Source organism: Equus caballus, chromosome 13 (genome assembly GCF_041296265.1).
Source record: "Equus caballus isolate H_3958 breed thoroughbred chromosome 13, TB-T2T, whole genome shotgun sequence".
NCBI lineage: Eukaryota > Metazoa > Chordata > Mammalia > Perissodactyla > Equidae > Equus > Equus caballus.
The window spans coordinates 9,934,514-9,950,595 of NC_091696.1; the positions used below are offsets into that span (position 1 = coordinate 9,934,514).

The following is a 16,082-nucleotide window of genomic DNA, read 5'->3' on the forward strand; positions in this document are numbered from 1 at the left end:
CTTCCTGTCGCCAGTGACCTGGGTCAGGGACTCCTTCCACACACTCCCTCCCAAAGCACTCGTCTGCCTGGCCACCTGTCTGTCTGCCCACAGAGGAATGCTGGTTGGAGTGAAGTCTTGAGCAATGCAAGTGTGGAGAAAGGTGGGAAGGGGTGGGGCAGAGAGAGCGGCGGTGTTACCACACGCTGGAGAGAGGGATGAGCTGGCCATGGGTGGGACTGGCATGGAGCTTGCCTGAGGGGGGTACCACTGTGCCTTCTCGCCACCAGGGCCTTCTCCACTGACCTCCTACTTCACAGATGAATCAAAGCTGCCCTCCCCACGCCCTCCCCTCACAGAGCGGGCTTGTCCCTCCTATTGTCTGTGTTCTAGACTCTTCTCACCCACCTCCTCAGGAGCCCCTTTCTCATCTCTTTGCTGTCAGACCCTTCCCATGAGCATTTACGCAGGCTCAAACTTCTCTTATCTTGAAAGGACCCTACTGTGCCCCCAATTTCTGCACCTACTCTCCAAGTCTCCATTGGGACCTCTTCTTCAACTTCCACCCCCTCCTCAAACCGTCCAGTCTGGCTTCCTCCCAACTAGGCCCCTCAAGTGGCTTTCACTAGGGTCTCTATAATGAACCAAATCTGTTCCACAGGAAGGCCTGGAAGCACGCTCACTGTGTGCAGAAATATGCAGGCCACATGGAAATCCCAGCCACCCCTTCCCAGAGGGAACCACCGTGCACAGCTTGCTGGGGGTCCTTCTACTTCCATCCCTACACCTCGACCTAAATATATGTACATGGACACATACCTTTATTTGAGCATTCTACATAAATGGGACCATACTATAAATTATTTTTCTATGATTCACCTCTTTAGTAATACAGCCAGGGGCCCTTTCCAATATCAGACTATACAGATCCACCACCATTCCTTTTTTCTTTAAGTCAGGAACAAACTTTAATAAACAGTATTACAACATTAAGTAATATTTTTTCAATTATTTTTTTAAATTGTGGTAAAATACACATAACATACTCAATATAATAAAGGCCATATACGACAAACCTACGGCCAACATCATACTCGATGGGGAAAAACTGAGCGCCATCCCTCCGAGAACAGGAACAAGACAAGGGTGCCCACTCTCTCCACTCTTATTCAACATAGTACTGGATGTTTTGGCCAGAGCAATTAGGCAAGAGAAAGGAATAAAAGGAATCCAAACAGGGAGTGAAGAAGTGAAACTCTCACTGTTTGCAGATGACATGATCTTATATGTAGAAAATCCTGAAGAATACATCAGAAAACTATTAGAAATAATTAACAACTAGAGGAAAGATGTGGGGTACAAAACCAACTTAAAAAATCAGTTGTATTTCTCTACTCTAATAACGAACTTACAGAAAGAGAACTCAAGAATACAATTCCATTTACAATCACAAAAAAAAAAAAGAATAAAGTACCTAGGAATAAATTTAACTAAAGAGGCGAAGGACTTACACAATGAAAACTATACAACATCACTGAAAGAAATAGATAATGACATAAAGAGATGGAAGGAGATTACATGCACATGGATTGGAAAAATAAACATAGTTAAAATGTCCATTCTACCCAAAGCAATCTACAGAGTCAATGCAATCCCAGTCAGAATCCCAATGACAAAGAATCCTAAAATTCATATGGGGTAACCAAAGACCCCAAATTGCTAAAGCAATACCGAGAAAAAAGAACAAAGCTGGAGGCATCGCAATCCCCGACTTCAAAATGTACTGCAAAGCTACAGTAATCAAAACAGCATGGTACTGGTACAAAGACAGGAACACAGCTCAACGGAACAGAACCGAAAGCCCAGAAATAAAACCGCATGTATATGGACAGCTAATCTTCAACAACGGAGCCAAGAACATACAACGGAGAAAGGCAGTCTCTTCAATAAATGGTGCTGGGAAAACTGGACAGCCACATGTAAAAGAATGAAAGTAGACCATTATCTCACGCCATGCACAAAAATACACTCAAAATGGATCAAACACTTGAAGATAAGACCTGAAACCATAAAACTCCTGGAAGATAATATAGATAGTACACTCTTTGACATTGAACTTAAAGGATCTTTTCAAATACCAGGTCTTCTCAGGCAAGGGAAACAAAAGAAAAAATAAACAAGTGGGAATACATCAGACTAAAGAGCTTCTGGAAGGCAAAGGAAACTAGGATCAAAACCAAAAGACAACACACCAACTGGGAGAAAATTTTTGCAAATCATGTATCCGATAAGGGGTTAATCTCCATAATATATAAGGAAATCACACAATTGAACAACAAAAAAACAGCCCGATCAAAAAACGGGCAGAGGATATGAACAGACATTTTTCCAAAAGAAGATATACAGATGGCCAATAGGCACATGAAAAGATGTTCAACATCGCTAATCATCAGGGAAATGCAAATCAAAACTATACTAAGATGCCACCTTACGCCTGTTAAAATGGCTATAATCACTAAGACTAAAAATAGCAAATGTTGGAGAGGGTGTGGAGAGAAGGGAACCCTCACACACTGCTGGTGGGAATGCAAACTGGTGCAGCCACTATGGAAAACAGTATGGAGATTCCTCAAAAAACTAAAAATAGAACTACTCTATGACCCAGCTAACTCACTACTGGGCATCTACGCAAACAACTTGAAATCAACAACCCAAAGTAACACATGCACCCCATGTTCATTGCAGCACTATCCACAACAGCCAAGACATGGAAGCAACCCAAGTGCCCATCAACCGATGACTGGATAAAGAAGATGTGGTATATATATACAATGGAATACTACTCAGCCAGAAAAAAAGACAAAATTATCCCATTTGCAACAGCATGGAAAGACCTGGGGGGAATTATGCTTACCGAAATAAGCGAGACTGAGAAAGACAAACACCAGATGATTTCACTCGCATGTGGAATATAAACAAGCACACAGACAAAGAAAACAGTTCAGTGGTTACCAGGGGAAGTGGGGGGGGGGTGGGGGTGGGGGTGGGGGGTGGGTACACCAGGTGAAGGGGAACACCTATGTGGTGACAGACAAGAAATTATGTACAACTGAAATTTCACAATGATGTAAACTATCATGAACTCAAATTTTTTAAAAAAGGAAAAAATACACATAACATAAAATTTATCTTCTTAACTATTTTTAAGTGTACAGTTCAGTGGCATTAAGTACAGCCATCCATCTCCAGAACTCTTCGTCTTCCCAAACTGAAACTCTGCCCGCATCAAACACTAACTCTCTACCCCCTGTCCCCCAGCTTCGGGCACCCACCATTCTAATTTCTGTCTCTATGAATGATGACTCTAGGTACCCCATGTAAGAGGAATCACACAGTATTTGTCCTTCTGTGTCAGGCTTATTTCACTTAGCATAATGTCCTCAATATTGTAGCATGTGTCAGAATTTCCTTCCTTTTGAAGACTGAATAATATTCCATTATATGTATAGACCGCATTTTGTTTATCCATTCATTAGTCTCTGGACGCTTGCGTGGCTGTCCCCTTTTGGCTATTGTGAATAATCCCACTATAAACATGGGTGTACAAGTATCTCTTGAAATCCCTGCTTTCAATTCTTTTCAATTTTTTTTGAGGAAGATTGACCCTGAGCTACCATCTGTGCCCATCTTCCTCTATTTTATATGTGGGATGCTGCCACAGCATGGCTTGATAAGTGGTGTGTAGGTCCACGCCCAGGATCCAAACTGGTGAACCCCAGCTGCCAAGGCAGAGTGTGCGAACTTAACTGCTATGCCACCAGGCTGGGCCCCTGCTTTCAATTCTTTTGGGTATATACCCAGAAGAGGAATTGCTGGACCATATGGTAATTTCATTTTTAATTTTTTGAGGAACATCATTCTTTTTAATATCTGCATAATATTCTTTCGTATGAATAATATTCCTTAAATATGATCTAACGACCACATATCTACTGTTAAACATTTAGGTGATCTTGATTTTTTTCCCTATTGTAAACAATGCTGCAATGAACATCTTCAAGGCAAGTACATCTTTGTGCAAATACGCATGTATTTCTGTGGGAAGATTCCTAGAAAGGTCATGCTGGGTCAAAGACACGTACATTTGAAAGTTTAACAGTTATTGTCAAGTTACCTTCTAAGAAGTTTCCACCAACATACAGTCTTAGCATCCACATACGTCAGTGTGTCTACTGGCATCCTGGCCAACACTCCAGGCCATCAGTCCTTTAAATTGTCGTCAAGGTGACAGCTGTCGTTTTGATTAGCATTTTCCTCATTACCAGTGAAGTGGAACATCTTTTCCAATGTTTCCTGGGTGGTTTTATGTCTTTCTCTGTGACTTGTCTTTTTTGATTTTTCGCCAACAAGCATTTTCAGTTCTCACTGTCGTTGACCTTCCAGTCGCCTCTGCCACTATTGTCAGCTATAGAATTTTAGGTTTGAAATGATTTTCTGTTGGAATTCTGCAGACAATGTTCCACAGCTGCTTAGAATCTACAGTTGCTGTTGAAAAGTTCGATGCCATGCTGATTCCTGATCTTCAGTAGGTGACCTCCCTTTTGCTGTCTAAGTGTTTAAGATCTTCTCTTCACCCCCGAGATTCTGAAATTTCATGACATGCCTTTCATGGGTCTCTTTGCACGCATCCTACTGGACCCCTTTTAATCAAGAGACATATATTTCCATTCTGGGAAATCTGGCGTTTTTTCTTAAGTAACCTCTTTTCCTTTGTTCTTTCTTTTTTGAACTCTTTTCATTGGGTGTTCGACTCTCTGGACCAATCCTCTAAGTCTCTTTCTCTTTTCTCTCTTTCTTTCCTTCGCACTCTCTCTCATTTTATTTCTCTTGATTTCAGCTTACAACCCTTCCATTGGATTTTAAATTTCAGCCCCGGTAGTGTTCATTTCCCAGAGTGGTCTCATGTTCCCTGACTGTCTAGTTTTCATGGCATCCTCAGGAGGCAGCCAAGTGAGGAGGGCCCGGGGGGTATAAAGTGGCCTGGGCTTCTCACTTTGCCTTCCCCCTCTCCCCTGAGAGCTGCCTTGAGATCCCACATGGCTCCTCCAGTCTGGACTCTGGTGCTGCTGGTGGGGGCCGCCTGGGGCCAGGGCCACATGCCTCAGCCTGTCCGGTAAGCTGGGCTCAGGGTGCGACTGGGAGTGGCTCTGACGAAGAGCGAGGGGCAAAGCTGGAGGAGGCAAGCAGGCTAACGATGAAGGGCGTGGCCCTGGGGAGGAAGGCAGGAGCCCGACGACGGGGTGGGAAAAAGATGATAAGCAGAAATAGGGGGAACCCCACAGCCCTAGAGCCCAGAATGAAGTGTCGCGAGAGCTCAACAGGAGCGGGACAGAGATGAAATGTAAGGAGAGAGGGAGGAGGCGCAGAGCTGGGAAGACAGGTCCTAGGACGGCAGGGGAGCAGAGAGAGGTCAGGCCTTCAGAAAAAGGACAAAATCCAGGGCAGACCCAGCAGATAAGAGAGACTTCAAGTAGGAGGCAGCAAGAAGTGATGGACGGCTTGGTGTCCTGGAGCTCGTTTGGGGGGATTTGAACAAGTAGAACTTGAACAACTGAAACAAAGGGCTGTTTTACATGGCCCTCGCCACCTGGGGAGGGACAGACAGCTTCTCTGTGGATTCGTAAGGTGAAGAAGGGTGACTCCTGTGTTACTCATCTGTACGCTCCGTTGCGTGCAGCTGGGACAACACCACTCCTGCCACCCACCTGGCAACCCATGTAGTTCCTGCTCTATGGGGACAACCTGGGCCGTAGCACAAGAAGACCTGAACCCAAAGGAAGGAGATCCCCAGGTGTAAACCAGGTCCCCCTCACGTGAGACTCAACCACGCATGACATCTAGGGCACAGAGGAGTGGAGGGAACTGGTGGGGATGTGAGGAGCTTGGAGGCGACACACTTTTTAGGAGCTAGATGGGAACGTAAGGCGAGGAGGCTATGGGTGACCTATCTGAAAACCTTAAAGAAGACAAATCAATATAGATTCACTGCATACACACTGATACCACAATGGATACCAAAAAAGGGGGACAATCCTCCATAAACGACCATTCAGAAAGCTCACAATCACTGAGGCCTGTAATTCTTGACAATGACAAGTATTACATTTTTTCTTTCTCCAAATCAACCCCAAGGAAACAGAAGGTTCCAGACGGGAAGCCAGTTGCCCGCAGCTCTAGGGACGACTGTGAGTTTGATACCAGGACTGCTCAGACCTCTGTCCTTCCCTGGTGGGGGAGGGGTGGGGGGCCCTCAAGTACCCTGGGGGCCGGGCAACGACATAAACATGCAATAAATGTGTGAAGGGCAGCCCTGAGATGATCGAGGGCGGCGGAGGAGAGCACAAGGCCTGCCCAAAAGATTCGCATTCAAGGAACACAGTGTGTCCTGCCCAGACACAGCCTATTTGCCCAGCTGAATCCAGGCCCCTGGGAACTCAGTTTACATACGACCCCTGCCCTAGTCATTCTGCACCAGCACCTCCCCCCAAGCCCCCAATTTCTCCTAAGAGATGGCCTTTCTCGGATTCTTTCCCAAATAGCTGCTCTGGACCCTACATCTTGGCGGCCGCCTTCTCTAAGCTTAGCAATGCTGTTATGCCCCCTCTTCCCATCTGGCTCTGTGACGGCCCTCCCCCCTCTCCTGGCCTCACAGTGGCCCTTTCTTCCCAGCCATTCTCACCCACTGTGATTTTGAGGATGACTCCAAACCCCTCTGTGACTGGAGCCAAGCATCCACAGATGATGGGGACTGGACTCCGGCCAGCGGGCCCTCCCTCAGTGGCACTGGACCTCCTGGGGGGTACCCCAATGGCGGTGAGGACGCTTAAGGTTTAGGGAGGCAGCTGGGAGGTGGGCACGGGCAGATCTGGGTGCAGGGAGCAGGGAGGCAGCTGGAAGTGGATGCTTCAGCTCTGAGAAGGGGGTGGGAGGGGCAGCCCTCAGAGGCAGCAGGGCCTTACTGTGCTGGGTGGGCTCTGCCTCCCGCAGAGGGCAAGTACCTGCACATGGACTCGGACACCTTCCACCAGGGCGAGGTGGCCCGCCTGCGCAGCCCCCGCATCTGGGAGCAAGGCCCCCTGTGTGTTCACTTCGCCTACCACATGTTTGGGCTGTCGTGGGGCGCCCAGCTCAGGCTGCTGCTGCTCACGGGCCCGAAGGGCAAGATCCCCAGACTGCTCTGGAAACACAGTAACACCCAGAGCCCTTCCTGGATGCCCACCGCCGTCACTGTGCCTAGGAGGTCCACCCTGCCCAGCCAGGTGAGGCCGAGGGCAGGGCCCAGGACCCCAGGGGGATTCTCTGTGCTGGGGGGCAAGGTGGGGGCGGACAGGCCCAGGAGGGGCTGGGACAAGGAGGGGGCGTGGGGGCTGGGCCATCTGAATTCAAGCAGGAAACTGGGAGCCTGAGGCAAAGGGGCTCACAGGGTGAGTGGTCGCTTCCTCCCTCCCACAGCTGATATTTGAAGGAAGGAGGGGCAGCACAGCTTACCTGGACATCGCTCTGGACGCCATCTCTGTCCATCGGGGCTTCTGCAATCCGAGTGAGTCTGTCCCTCCTCCTCTTTTTCCCGGCCCCAAAAATCTGCCCAGGATGGCAGGAGCAGCTCAGGGACCATGACTTGGTTTCTCCCAGGGTTGGGGTTCCTTGCTTCCCTCCACACCCTTGGACTCCCGAAGAGACCACCCCTAAAGAGAGGTTCTCCTTTAACACAGAGTTGGGGTGATAGCCGTCCTAGAGTAACCAACCATCCCGGCTTGCCCTGGGCTGCCTCCATCTTAGCACTGAAAGTCCTGCATCTTGGGAAAACCCCCAGTCCTGGGCAAGCCTGGACGCTTGGTCACCCCGTTACCCCAGATCCATCCAGAATTAGCCCGCTAAGCTGACATTACAGATTCAAGGGGAGCAAATTTAAGTGAAGGAACATTCCAGAAGCTGGGTGCAAGGAATTAACACTTACTGAGCACAGGCACTGTGGTAGATGCTCCCTGTACATGATCCAGCTTACAAGAGGCGGATATTCCCAGTTTACAGACGAGGAAACTGAGGCTTGGGCAGGTTACGTAGTCTGCGTCAGGAACACAGCCACTAGGGAGTGGAACCAGATCCGGCTTGAAAGACCTCCAGATTGGGACTCAGAATTCTGACTCTGGACTGAGATTTTCTGAGCTGTCCCCTCTTAGAAAGAGCTAAATCCTCCCTCCTTTTTCCCCCTCAGTCTGCATGATGCAAATGTGCGACTTCGACACTCCGAATGATCTCTGTGGCTGGAGCTGGATCCCGACGGCCTCTGGGGCCAAGTGGGTCCAGAAGCAGGGGTCGTCGGGGGTGCAGAACGTGGGGCCTGAGGAAGACTTCTCTAGCCCTGGCTGTGAGTAATGGCCACACTCCCATCGTCCTCTGACACTCTGGGCTTCTAGTGACCTCTGTGGGAGTTGATGATGTTTGCTGGAAGACCCAGTGGGAACTCCCTTGGACGGTCTCAGGTGAATCCCAGCAACCTCCAACCTCCACCAGCTCAAGCTCCCCGCCAGAAAGCAAACCCCAAGCACCCGGCCAGCTTCCCCCGCTGCCACCCCACAAGCCTACCTGGCTGACCCAACACAGCCTGCTCCTTGCTTCCTCTCCCTGGCACCGTTCATTCATTCATTCATTCATTCACCTAACAAGTATTTATTGAGCACTGATGATGGGCCACGTACCGTCCCAGGCAGCCGAGATACATTGTTAACAAAACAGACAAGGTGGGGCGCAGGACGACAGGGAGACAACTCCTGAAACAACTGAGAAGTAAATTCTATAGTGATAAGGTGAGCAGTGCTATGGGAAAAATAAGTTGAACAAAGTAAGGGCCTTAGGAGTACAAGGGGAGGTGGGCTGGAGGTTTTAAATAACCTCAGGTGGTGGTCAGGATAGGTCTCATCTGGGTCACATTTGAGCCCAAACTTGAAGGAGGTGAGGGAGTGAGGCATGAAAATGTCAAGGGGAAGAACATTCTAAGCAGTGGAGTCAGCCATGCAAAGGCCCTGAGGTAGCAGTGGGCTAGGGGGCGGATGTTGAGGTACAACAAGGAGCCGTGTGCCTGGGATGGAGAGGATCAGCTCAGACGGCCACTAGGAGGGGCAGATTATGTGGAGCCTTGAAGGCCATTCTTAGGACTGTGGCTTTTATTCTAAGGGGATAGGGAGCCTTTGCAGGACTTGCAGCAGAGGAGTGACTTGATCTGACGGATGTTTAAAACGATCACCTGGGTTTTTTGCATTGAGAATCTACTGAACGGACCTGGCAAGAGCAGAGGCTGGGGGGCCATTTAGGAGGCTTCTGCAATAATCCAGGCGATTCTCTTTCCTCCTCTTCTATTTCATCCATGTCCATCTCTAGCTTCTTTTCCACCACCTCCCTATGCTCTCAGCTTGGCTTTTCTTCTTCTCTCTAGTGTTCACCCCTTCCTTCCTTCCCTCCTTCCATTCCTTCTCTCCCCCTGCCTCTCATTTTCCTCTCCTCCTTCCTTCCTCCCTGCTCTCTGGCTCCTTCTCTCTCCCTCACAGCAGCCACTTCCTCTCTCAATCTTCACACAACATGCATTTGCAGCCCTCACTGAGTGGGTGTCATGCCAAGCTTTGCAGGTCAAACAGAATCGTGCTCCCTAATTTCCTTCTGAGTTTCTACTTCTTCTCTCTTCTCTTTGCCTTTGCCTCTCTCCATTCTCCATCCTTTCCCTTCCTTCCACCTTTTCATTTTCATTTTCTTTTCTCTTCTTCTCCATGTTCCCCTCCCCTACTCCACAGCCCTTTCTGTCCCCTCCAACTCCACGCTTTCCTTCCTCTGAGCTTTCTTGCTGCCTGAGGTTTGCCTTCCAGAAAGACCTTGAGAACCCCCCACCCTCCTTCATTCTAGGCCCCTGGAGAGCAGGGCCGGGCTGCCCATCTCTGTATCCCCGCATCTCTGCATCCCCGGGAGCCTTTAGCACGTATCCCAGGCCCCGCAGTTTCAGTAAATGTGTTTTGTTTTGTTTTGAGTTCTTCTCTCTCTTCCTTTTTCCATCTTGCTCGCTTCCTTATATTTTTTCACCTTTCCTTTCGTCTCACTCCTTTTCCATTTCGCAGATGTCCCAGCACGCCACTCCTTGCGTTCTCTTTTACCGCTTACCACTTCCTTTCCTTTCCCTCCTCCTTCCCTGTTGCTTCCTCTCTTTTCTTTTCTCTTCTCTCCCACACCTGCCCATTTCCTCCTGTTCAGCCCCTCTCTCCCTTTCCCAAGCCCACTTTCCCGCCCCCGGGGAGCGCGCTCACCACGTGGACCCTGTGGGAGTCGGGCACGTGCACGCACGCGCGCTGCCGGCGGCCCCTTCAATGTCCCCCAGCTACCAGTTGCGTCACGGAGCGCGGTCCACGCTGATTGGCTGCCTCAGCTGGTGGCCGAGGTTGGGGGGGAAGATGCCCAGTCCTCAATGTCAGACCGACCCTCTCTCACCAGTTTGTGTGAACCGCCTATCTCCAGTGGATCAAGGAAAGGAAGATGTGACTCTGGGGGACCTAAAAAGTCAGAACCCAAAGGACAAGGTTCTGGCCGCTGCTTCCGAGAGGACGCTGCGTTTCGTATGGCGGCGCCCGCATCCTTACCCGGCCCTGCCAAGCACTTCTGGAAGGATCGAATGCTTCGGCCCGTCGTGAGACCGGTGTAGGCCCACCTCAGCGCCGGTTGATTCTAGGCAGCTGTTGGGGCTCCCTAGGGCCAGGCCCCCTCGCCTCGCAGGGTCCTCTCCCTGTACCATAGTCGCCCAGTTGCAGGCGCCGCTCCTTACTGGCCTTTTCCTTCGCAGGTGGCTTCTACATGCTCCTGGACCCCAAGGATGCAAAACCAAGGCAGAAATGTGTTCTCCTGAGTCCTCTGAGCCGGTCCTCTGGCTGTCTGACCCTGTCCTTCCACTACACCCTCTATGGCCAGTCTCCTGGCGCAGCCCTCATGGTCTATGCTTCCGTCCTGGGTAAGAGTGGAGAGGTTCCGGGGTTTACCCTGACCTGAGGCTCATCTTCAGGCTTGAGTTGACAGGGAAATATGGGGCATCCCTCAGAGTCTAGGAAAATCTGGGATACGTGCAAGATTATTCCACAGATGGGAATTGGGGAGCCAGGAGGGCACTGGGTTCTGGAAAAATAGGTAAAAGTGCAGACGAGTGAGAAAACACGATGTACTTGAGTTTGCCGGGGTGGGGAGATCCACTCCAAGTATTCCCTTTGCTGCTCATCCTTCCGAGTATAGGTTTGAAGTCATTTTCCAGTCCCCTCAGTCTCACTTCTCTCTCGGATTCCTTCCATTGCAGGCAGCATCCGGAAACACACTCTCTTCTCAGGACAACCCAGACCCTACTGGCAGTCTGTTTCTGTCAGTTACACAGGCCAGGGACAGATTCAGGTACAGAGGAGCAAGAGATTAGGTTTCCTTGCATGTGGTAGGCACCCCCGATATTGAAATGGACTGAGGGTCTGGGCGCGGGAGGAGCTTGCCTGGGTCCCAGAGTAGAGTAAAATCAGACGAGGGTTGGGCATGTGGGCTGTTTTCTCACTCCTGGCCCCTCTCCCACTCTCTTCAGTTCGCCGTGGTGGGCGTCTTTGGCGTGGTCCCAGAGCCAGCTGTGGCAGTGGACGCAATCGTCATTGCTCCCTGTGGGGGTGAGAGCGAGGCCCCGGAAGTCTCAGATCTCTCAGAATCTGGGGTAGGGTGGAGGAGGGATGGAGAGTACGGCCAAAATTTCTCAAATCTCCCATTCTGATCCCCTAGAGAGCTTTCCTGAGTGTGACTTTGAAGATGATGCCCGTCCCTTCTGTAACTGGGCCCAGGCATCAGGAAATGGCGGACACTGGGCCCGGGGAAGTAAAAATCAGTCCCTTCAGGGTCCAGGCCCCTTCGGAGCTTCCCTTAACGGCGGTGAGGAGATTGGGGACCCCTCAAGCCAATGAGTTACTGAATGTGCTCCCAGCTAGGGGACTGGCTGGTGTGATTGGTGGAATAAGATGTTGTAGGGGCTGAAGGTCAGCCAGCAGGTGTTTATTGGGAAGCTGCCATGGGGCCAGAGCTGTGGAGATGATAGAGGTAGAGTGAGTTGAGGGTTCTTAGGGCTGTGGGGTCACTGAAACCCCCAGAAAATCCAGGCATCTCACTCCATTGAGCTCGGGGCTTCAAAATCCACTATCTCATTGTCAGTCAAGACATTTAGTGGTACAGCTGACAAAGGATTCTGGGTTGCTGGTTTGTTTTTCCCTTTCTCTCTGATCCTGCCTTCTTAGTTAGAAAGCCAAAATGGGCAGAAAAAAAAAAAAAACAGTGCTACAATGAAGGGAGTTTTGGTGTTTTCGTCAAACCCCCATCTGGAAAGCAAGGTGTTGCTAAAGAAAGCAGCGCTAGACTTGTCCTGTAGGGACTTCTCATCTTGCCCCTTCCCTTTTGCCCAGAAAGTCACTATATCTACCTCCAGCCTGGCAAGTTCTCCCAGGCGGGCCAGTCTTTCCGACTGATGAGCCGGCCCTTCTGCACCCCGGGTGCGATCTGTGTGGAGCTCTCCTACCACATGTACGGCTTTGGAGAGGGCGCCAAGCTCAGGCTCCTCTTGGAGAGTCCTGCGGGCAGTTCCCCAACTTCTCTCTGGCACTGCGTGGGGTCTCAGAGCCCTGACTGGCTGAACACCTCCATCACCATCCCTTCAGGACGTCAACAGCCCATACAGGTGAGAGACGGAGAGAGTGGGCCCTGGAAGTGTCTGTAAGGGGCATGGTGAGTGGGACGTGATGCCTGGGATCTGGGAGCCCAACCATGAGAAGATAAGATGCTGGCAAGGGAGCAGAGCGGATGTGAACTTGGTGTTCCTGAGAAGGCTATCCAGCTCCTGAAAGGGGCAGCGTGGAGTTGGACTGTCGAGGCTAGAACAAAGTGGTGTTCTGGCAGAGGACAGACTCCATGCCCAGCAGAGTCACCGAGTTGCCAGGGATTCACCTTCATTTCTTTCTTCCCTCTTGCTCCCTCATTACCTTCAGCTGATACTTGAGGCCATCAGGGGTACCAACAGTGCGTTCGTCATGGCTGTGGGTTTCATCTTCATCAATCATGGGACATGTCGAGGTAAGACAAAACCCAAGGCCCCAGAAAGGGGGCCATGCTCTGGGATGACCAGCTCTTGGGCTTCTCTATATCTGCTGCTTAAAAAGCGAGTCCTCTCTGTGTGAGTTCCCTCACAGCTTTGTTTTCTATAGTCTGCCCACCTCTACCTTCCCGGCCCCATCAGGCTGCTCACTTGAGTGAATGTGACTTTGATGCCATGAATTTCTGATGGTGGATCCAGAAGTTCTTACCTAGTGAATGGTGATCCTGATGGGAGGACCGATATCCTGTTCATTTTGTGCTTCCTGTACTCGGCATGATATCTGGCATACATTAGAAACAGTGTTTCTTGAGTGTTTGTTGAGTGAAGGTTGGGGTTGGGAGTAGAAGGAGAGGTGTGAATAAGTCACCCCTTTGAGCCCACCCACTTTAATTAGATGTGAGTGAAGAGAGTGGTGGTATGATTTTGACTAAACCCCAGGGATTTTTTTGTTTGCAGGACCTGCACCAACAGTGCTTCCTTCCAAATCTCCGGTTCCCCTGACTGGCCCTTCTGAAACCCCTGTCTTCACAGGAAAACATATGGCCACCACAGAAAAACCTACTGTCCCCAGTGAAATATCCACCATCCCCACTGAAAAAGCAACTGTTCCCACAGAAAAGCCCACCGTCGCCACAGAAAAGCCCATTGTCCCCACTGAAAAACCGACTGTTCCCACAGAAAAGCCCACCGTCCCCACAGAAAAGCCCACTGTTCCCACAGAAAAACCAACAGTCCCCACAGAAAAGCCCACCGTCCCCACAGAGAAGCCCACCGTCCCCACTGAAAAGCCCACCGTCCCCACAGAAAAGCCCACTGTTCCCACAGAAAAACCAACAGTCCCCACAGAAAAGCCCACCGTCCCCACAGAGAAGCCCACCGTCCCCACTGAAAAGCCCACCGTCCCCACAGAGAAGCCCACCGTTCCCACTGAAAAGCCCACCGTCCCCACAGAGAAGCCCACCGTCCCCACAGAGAAGTCCACCGTCCCCACTGAAAAGCCCACCGTCCCCACAGAGAAGCCCACCGTCCCCACTGAAAAGCCCACTGTTCCCACAGAAAAACCAACAGTCCCCACAGAAAAGCCCACCGTCCCCACAGAGAAGCCCACCGTCCCCACAGAGAAGCCCACCGTCCCCACTGAAAAGCCCACCGTCCCCACAGAGAAGCCCTCCATCCCCACTGAAAAGCCCACCGTCCCCACAGAGAAGCCCTCCATCCCCACTGAAAAGCCCACCGTCCCCACTGAAAGGCCCACCGTCCCCACTGAAGAGTCCACTGTCCCCACTGAAAGGCCCACCTTCCCCACAGAAAGGCCCACCGTCCCCACAGAAAGGCCCACCGTCCCCAGTGAAAGGCCCACAGCTCCTCTGACACCCCAGCCCAGCCCAACACTTGTACCCACTGAACCAACAGTCTTGGCCATGCCTCTTGGTGCTCCAAGTATGCCCATGACCGCTGTGACCCTGGCCAGCACTGAAGGCCCTCGCCCCACTCCAGGTATGTGATGGAGCACTGGACAATGAGCTGAAGGCAGGAGACAGTGACTAGGAGAGAGAATTAGGAAAAGGGATGCTTCTAGAAGAAAACTGCAGTCTTAGAGGAGAAGTGAATCAGACATGGTGACTTTAGAAGAAACGTTGAGGACTGATGACCCTGAGTGAGAGGGTCAACAGGGCACAGGTAGGGTGGGGGTTGTTGGGAACCCAGAACTAAGCTTACTTCTTATATTTTTATTGCAATGTAATTCATATATCATAAAATTCATCCTTGGAAAGTGTACAATTCAGTGGTCTCAGTATATTCACAGGATTGCGCAAACATCCTCCCTTTCTAATTCCAGAACATTTTCATCACCCCTGAAAGAAAGCCCATACCCATTAGCAGTCACCTCCCATTCCCCCTCACCCCCTAGTCCTCAGCAACCACTGATCTACTTTCTGTCTCTATGGATTTGCCTGTTCTGGACATTTTATACAAATGGAATCACATGGTACGTGGTCTTTTGTGAGGGGCTCCTTTCATTTTGCATCACGTGTTCAGGGTTCATCCGTGTTGTGGTGTATGGCAGGACTTCATTCCTTTTTGTGGCTGAATAATAAGGATCTAGTTCTTAGAGAAGCAGTTGAGTGTGGGGAAGAGGAGAGAGGGGAAGTCTCCTTGAGAAAAGCTGTAAATGGAGGCTTTACTGAGGCTGTTTTCCCCTTAGCGAGCTGCCCCCCAAATGCCCACTACGAATCCTGTGCCTGCCCGGCCTCCTGCCAGAGCCCGAAGCCCACCTGTGAGTTCGTGTGCCAGCCCGGCTGCGTCTGCAACCCTGGCTTTCTGTTCAACGACTCCCGCTGCATCAGCGCCTCTTCCTGCAGTTGCATGTACAACAACAATTACTATAAGGTGAGACCACGGGGGTGTCCAGACGCCCGAGGGAGATTGCAAGCCCAACACCTGGGTTCTGGCTCCCTCTGCTCCCTGAGGGAGGGGAATTTGGATCCCTGGAATGTGCCCAGGAGCTCAGGTCACAGGAGTGGTTCCACAATGGTGGAGTCATTCATTCGTGCGTGGTTTTGGATTGTCATCTTGTTCGTACAATAAATACTTGGTAAGCACCCGCTTTGGCCCGGCATGATGCTAGGGCACACAGAAGGTTCCATCATCCCATGGCCCTGTGCTAAGTGCTCCTAAGTGTCTTGATATTTTTGTACTTCTGTGTCCCATCCTGGCAGCCCTGATGCAAGAGACACCAGACCAGCCAGGTGGTGCAGTGCCCTCCTCTCCATCCTGAGGAAAGTTGGGGGTCCCTGCATATACAGAGAGCCCCACACACTGAGTTGAGCTTCAGGCATGTTATTCCAGGCAGAATATGACATTCCAGAATCTTCTTCCAAAGGAACTTGCAAATCCTGATAGGCAA

General features: G+C 50.6%; 1 protein-coding gene across 2 annotated transcripts in view; it reads left to right on the forward strand.

The window, feature by feature from the left end:
- The first annotated feature begins 5,057 nt into the window (after positions 1-5,057).
- ZAN (zonadhesin) overlaps positions 5,058-16,082 on the forward strand; it is a 33,399-nt gene continuing 22,374 nt past the window's right edge. For both annotated transcript variants that reach the window (XM_023655363.2, XM_023655364.2), the window contains exons 1-14: positions 5,058-5,152; positions 6,172-6,224; positions 6,709-6,852; positions 7,027-7,298; positions 7,492-7,579; positions 8,255-8,407; positions 10,859-11,023; positions 11,360-11,451; positions 11,630-11,708; positions 11,818-11,964; positions 12,489-12,760; positions 13,068-13,152; positions 13,631-14,671; positions 15,381-15,565. In XM_023655363.2, coding sequence (XP_023511131.2) covers positions 5,076-5,152; positions 6,172-6,224; positions 6,709-6,852; positions 7,027-7,298; positions 7,492-7,579; positions 8,255-8,407; positions 10,859-11,023; positions 11,360-11,451; positions 11,630-11,708; positions 11,818-11,964; positions 12,489-12,760; positions 13,068-13,152; positions 13,631-14,671; positions 15,381-15,565 — 2,853 coding nt within the window. In that variant the 5' untranslated portion in view covers positions 5,058-5,075. The remainder of the gene's footprint in view (positions 5,153-6,171; positions 6,225-6,708; positions 6,853-7,026; positions 7,299-7,491; positions 7,580-8,254; positions 8,408-10,858; positions 11,024-11,359; positions 11,452-11,629; positions 11,709-11,817; positions 11,965-12,488; positions 12,761-13,067; positions 13,153-13,630; positions 14,672-15,380; positions 15,566-16,082) is intronic.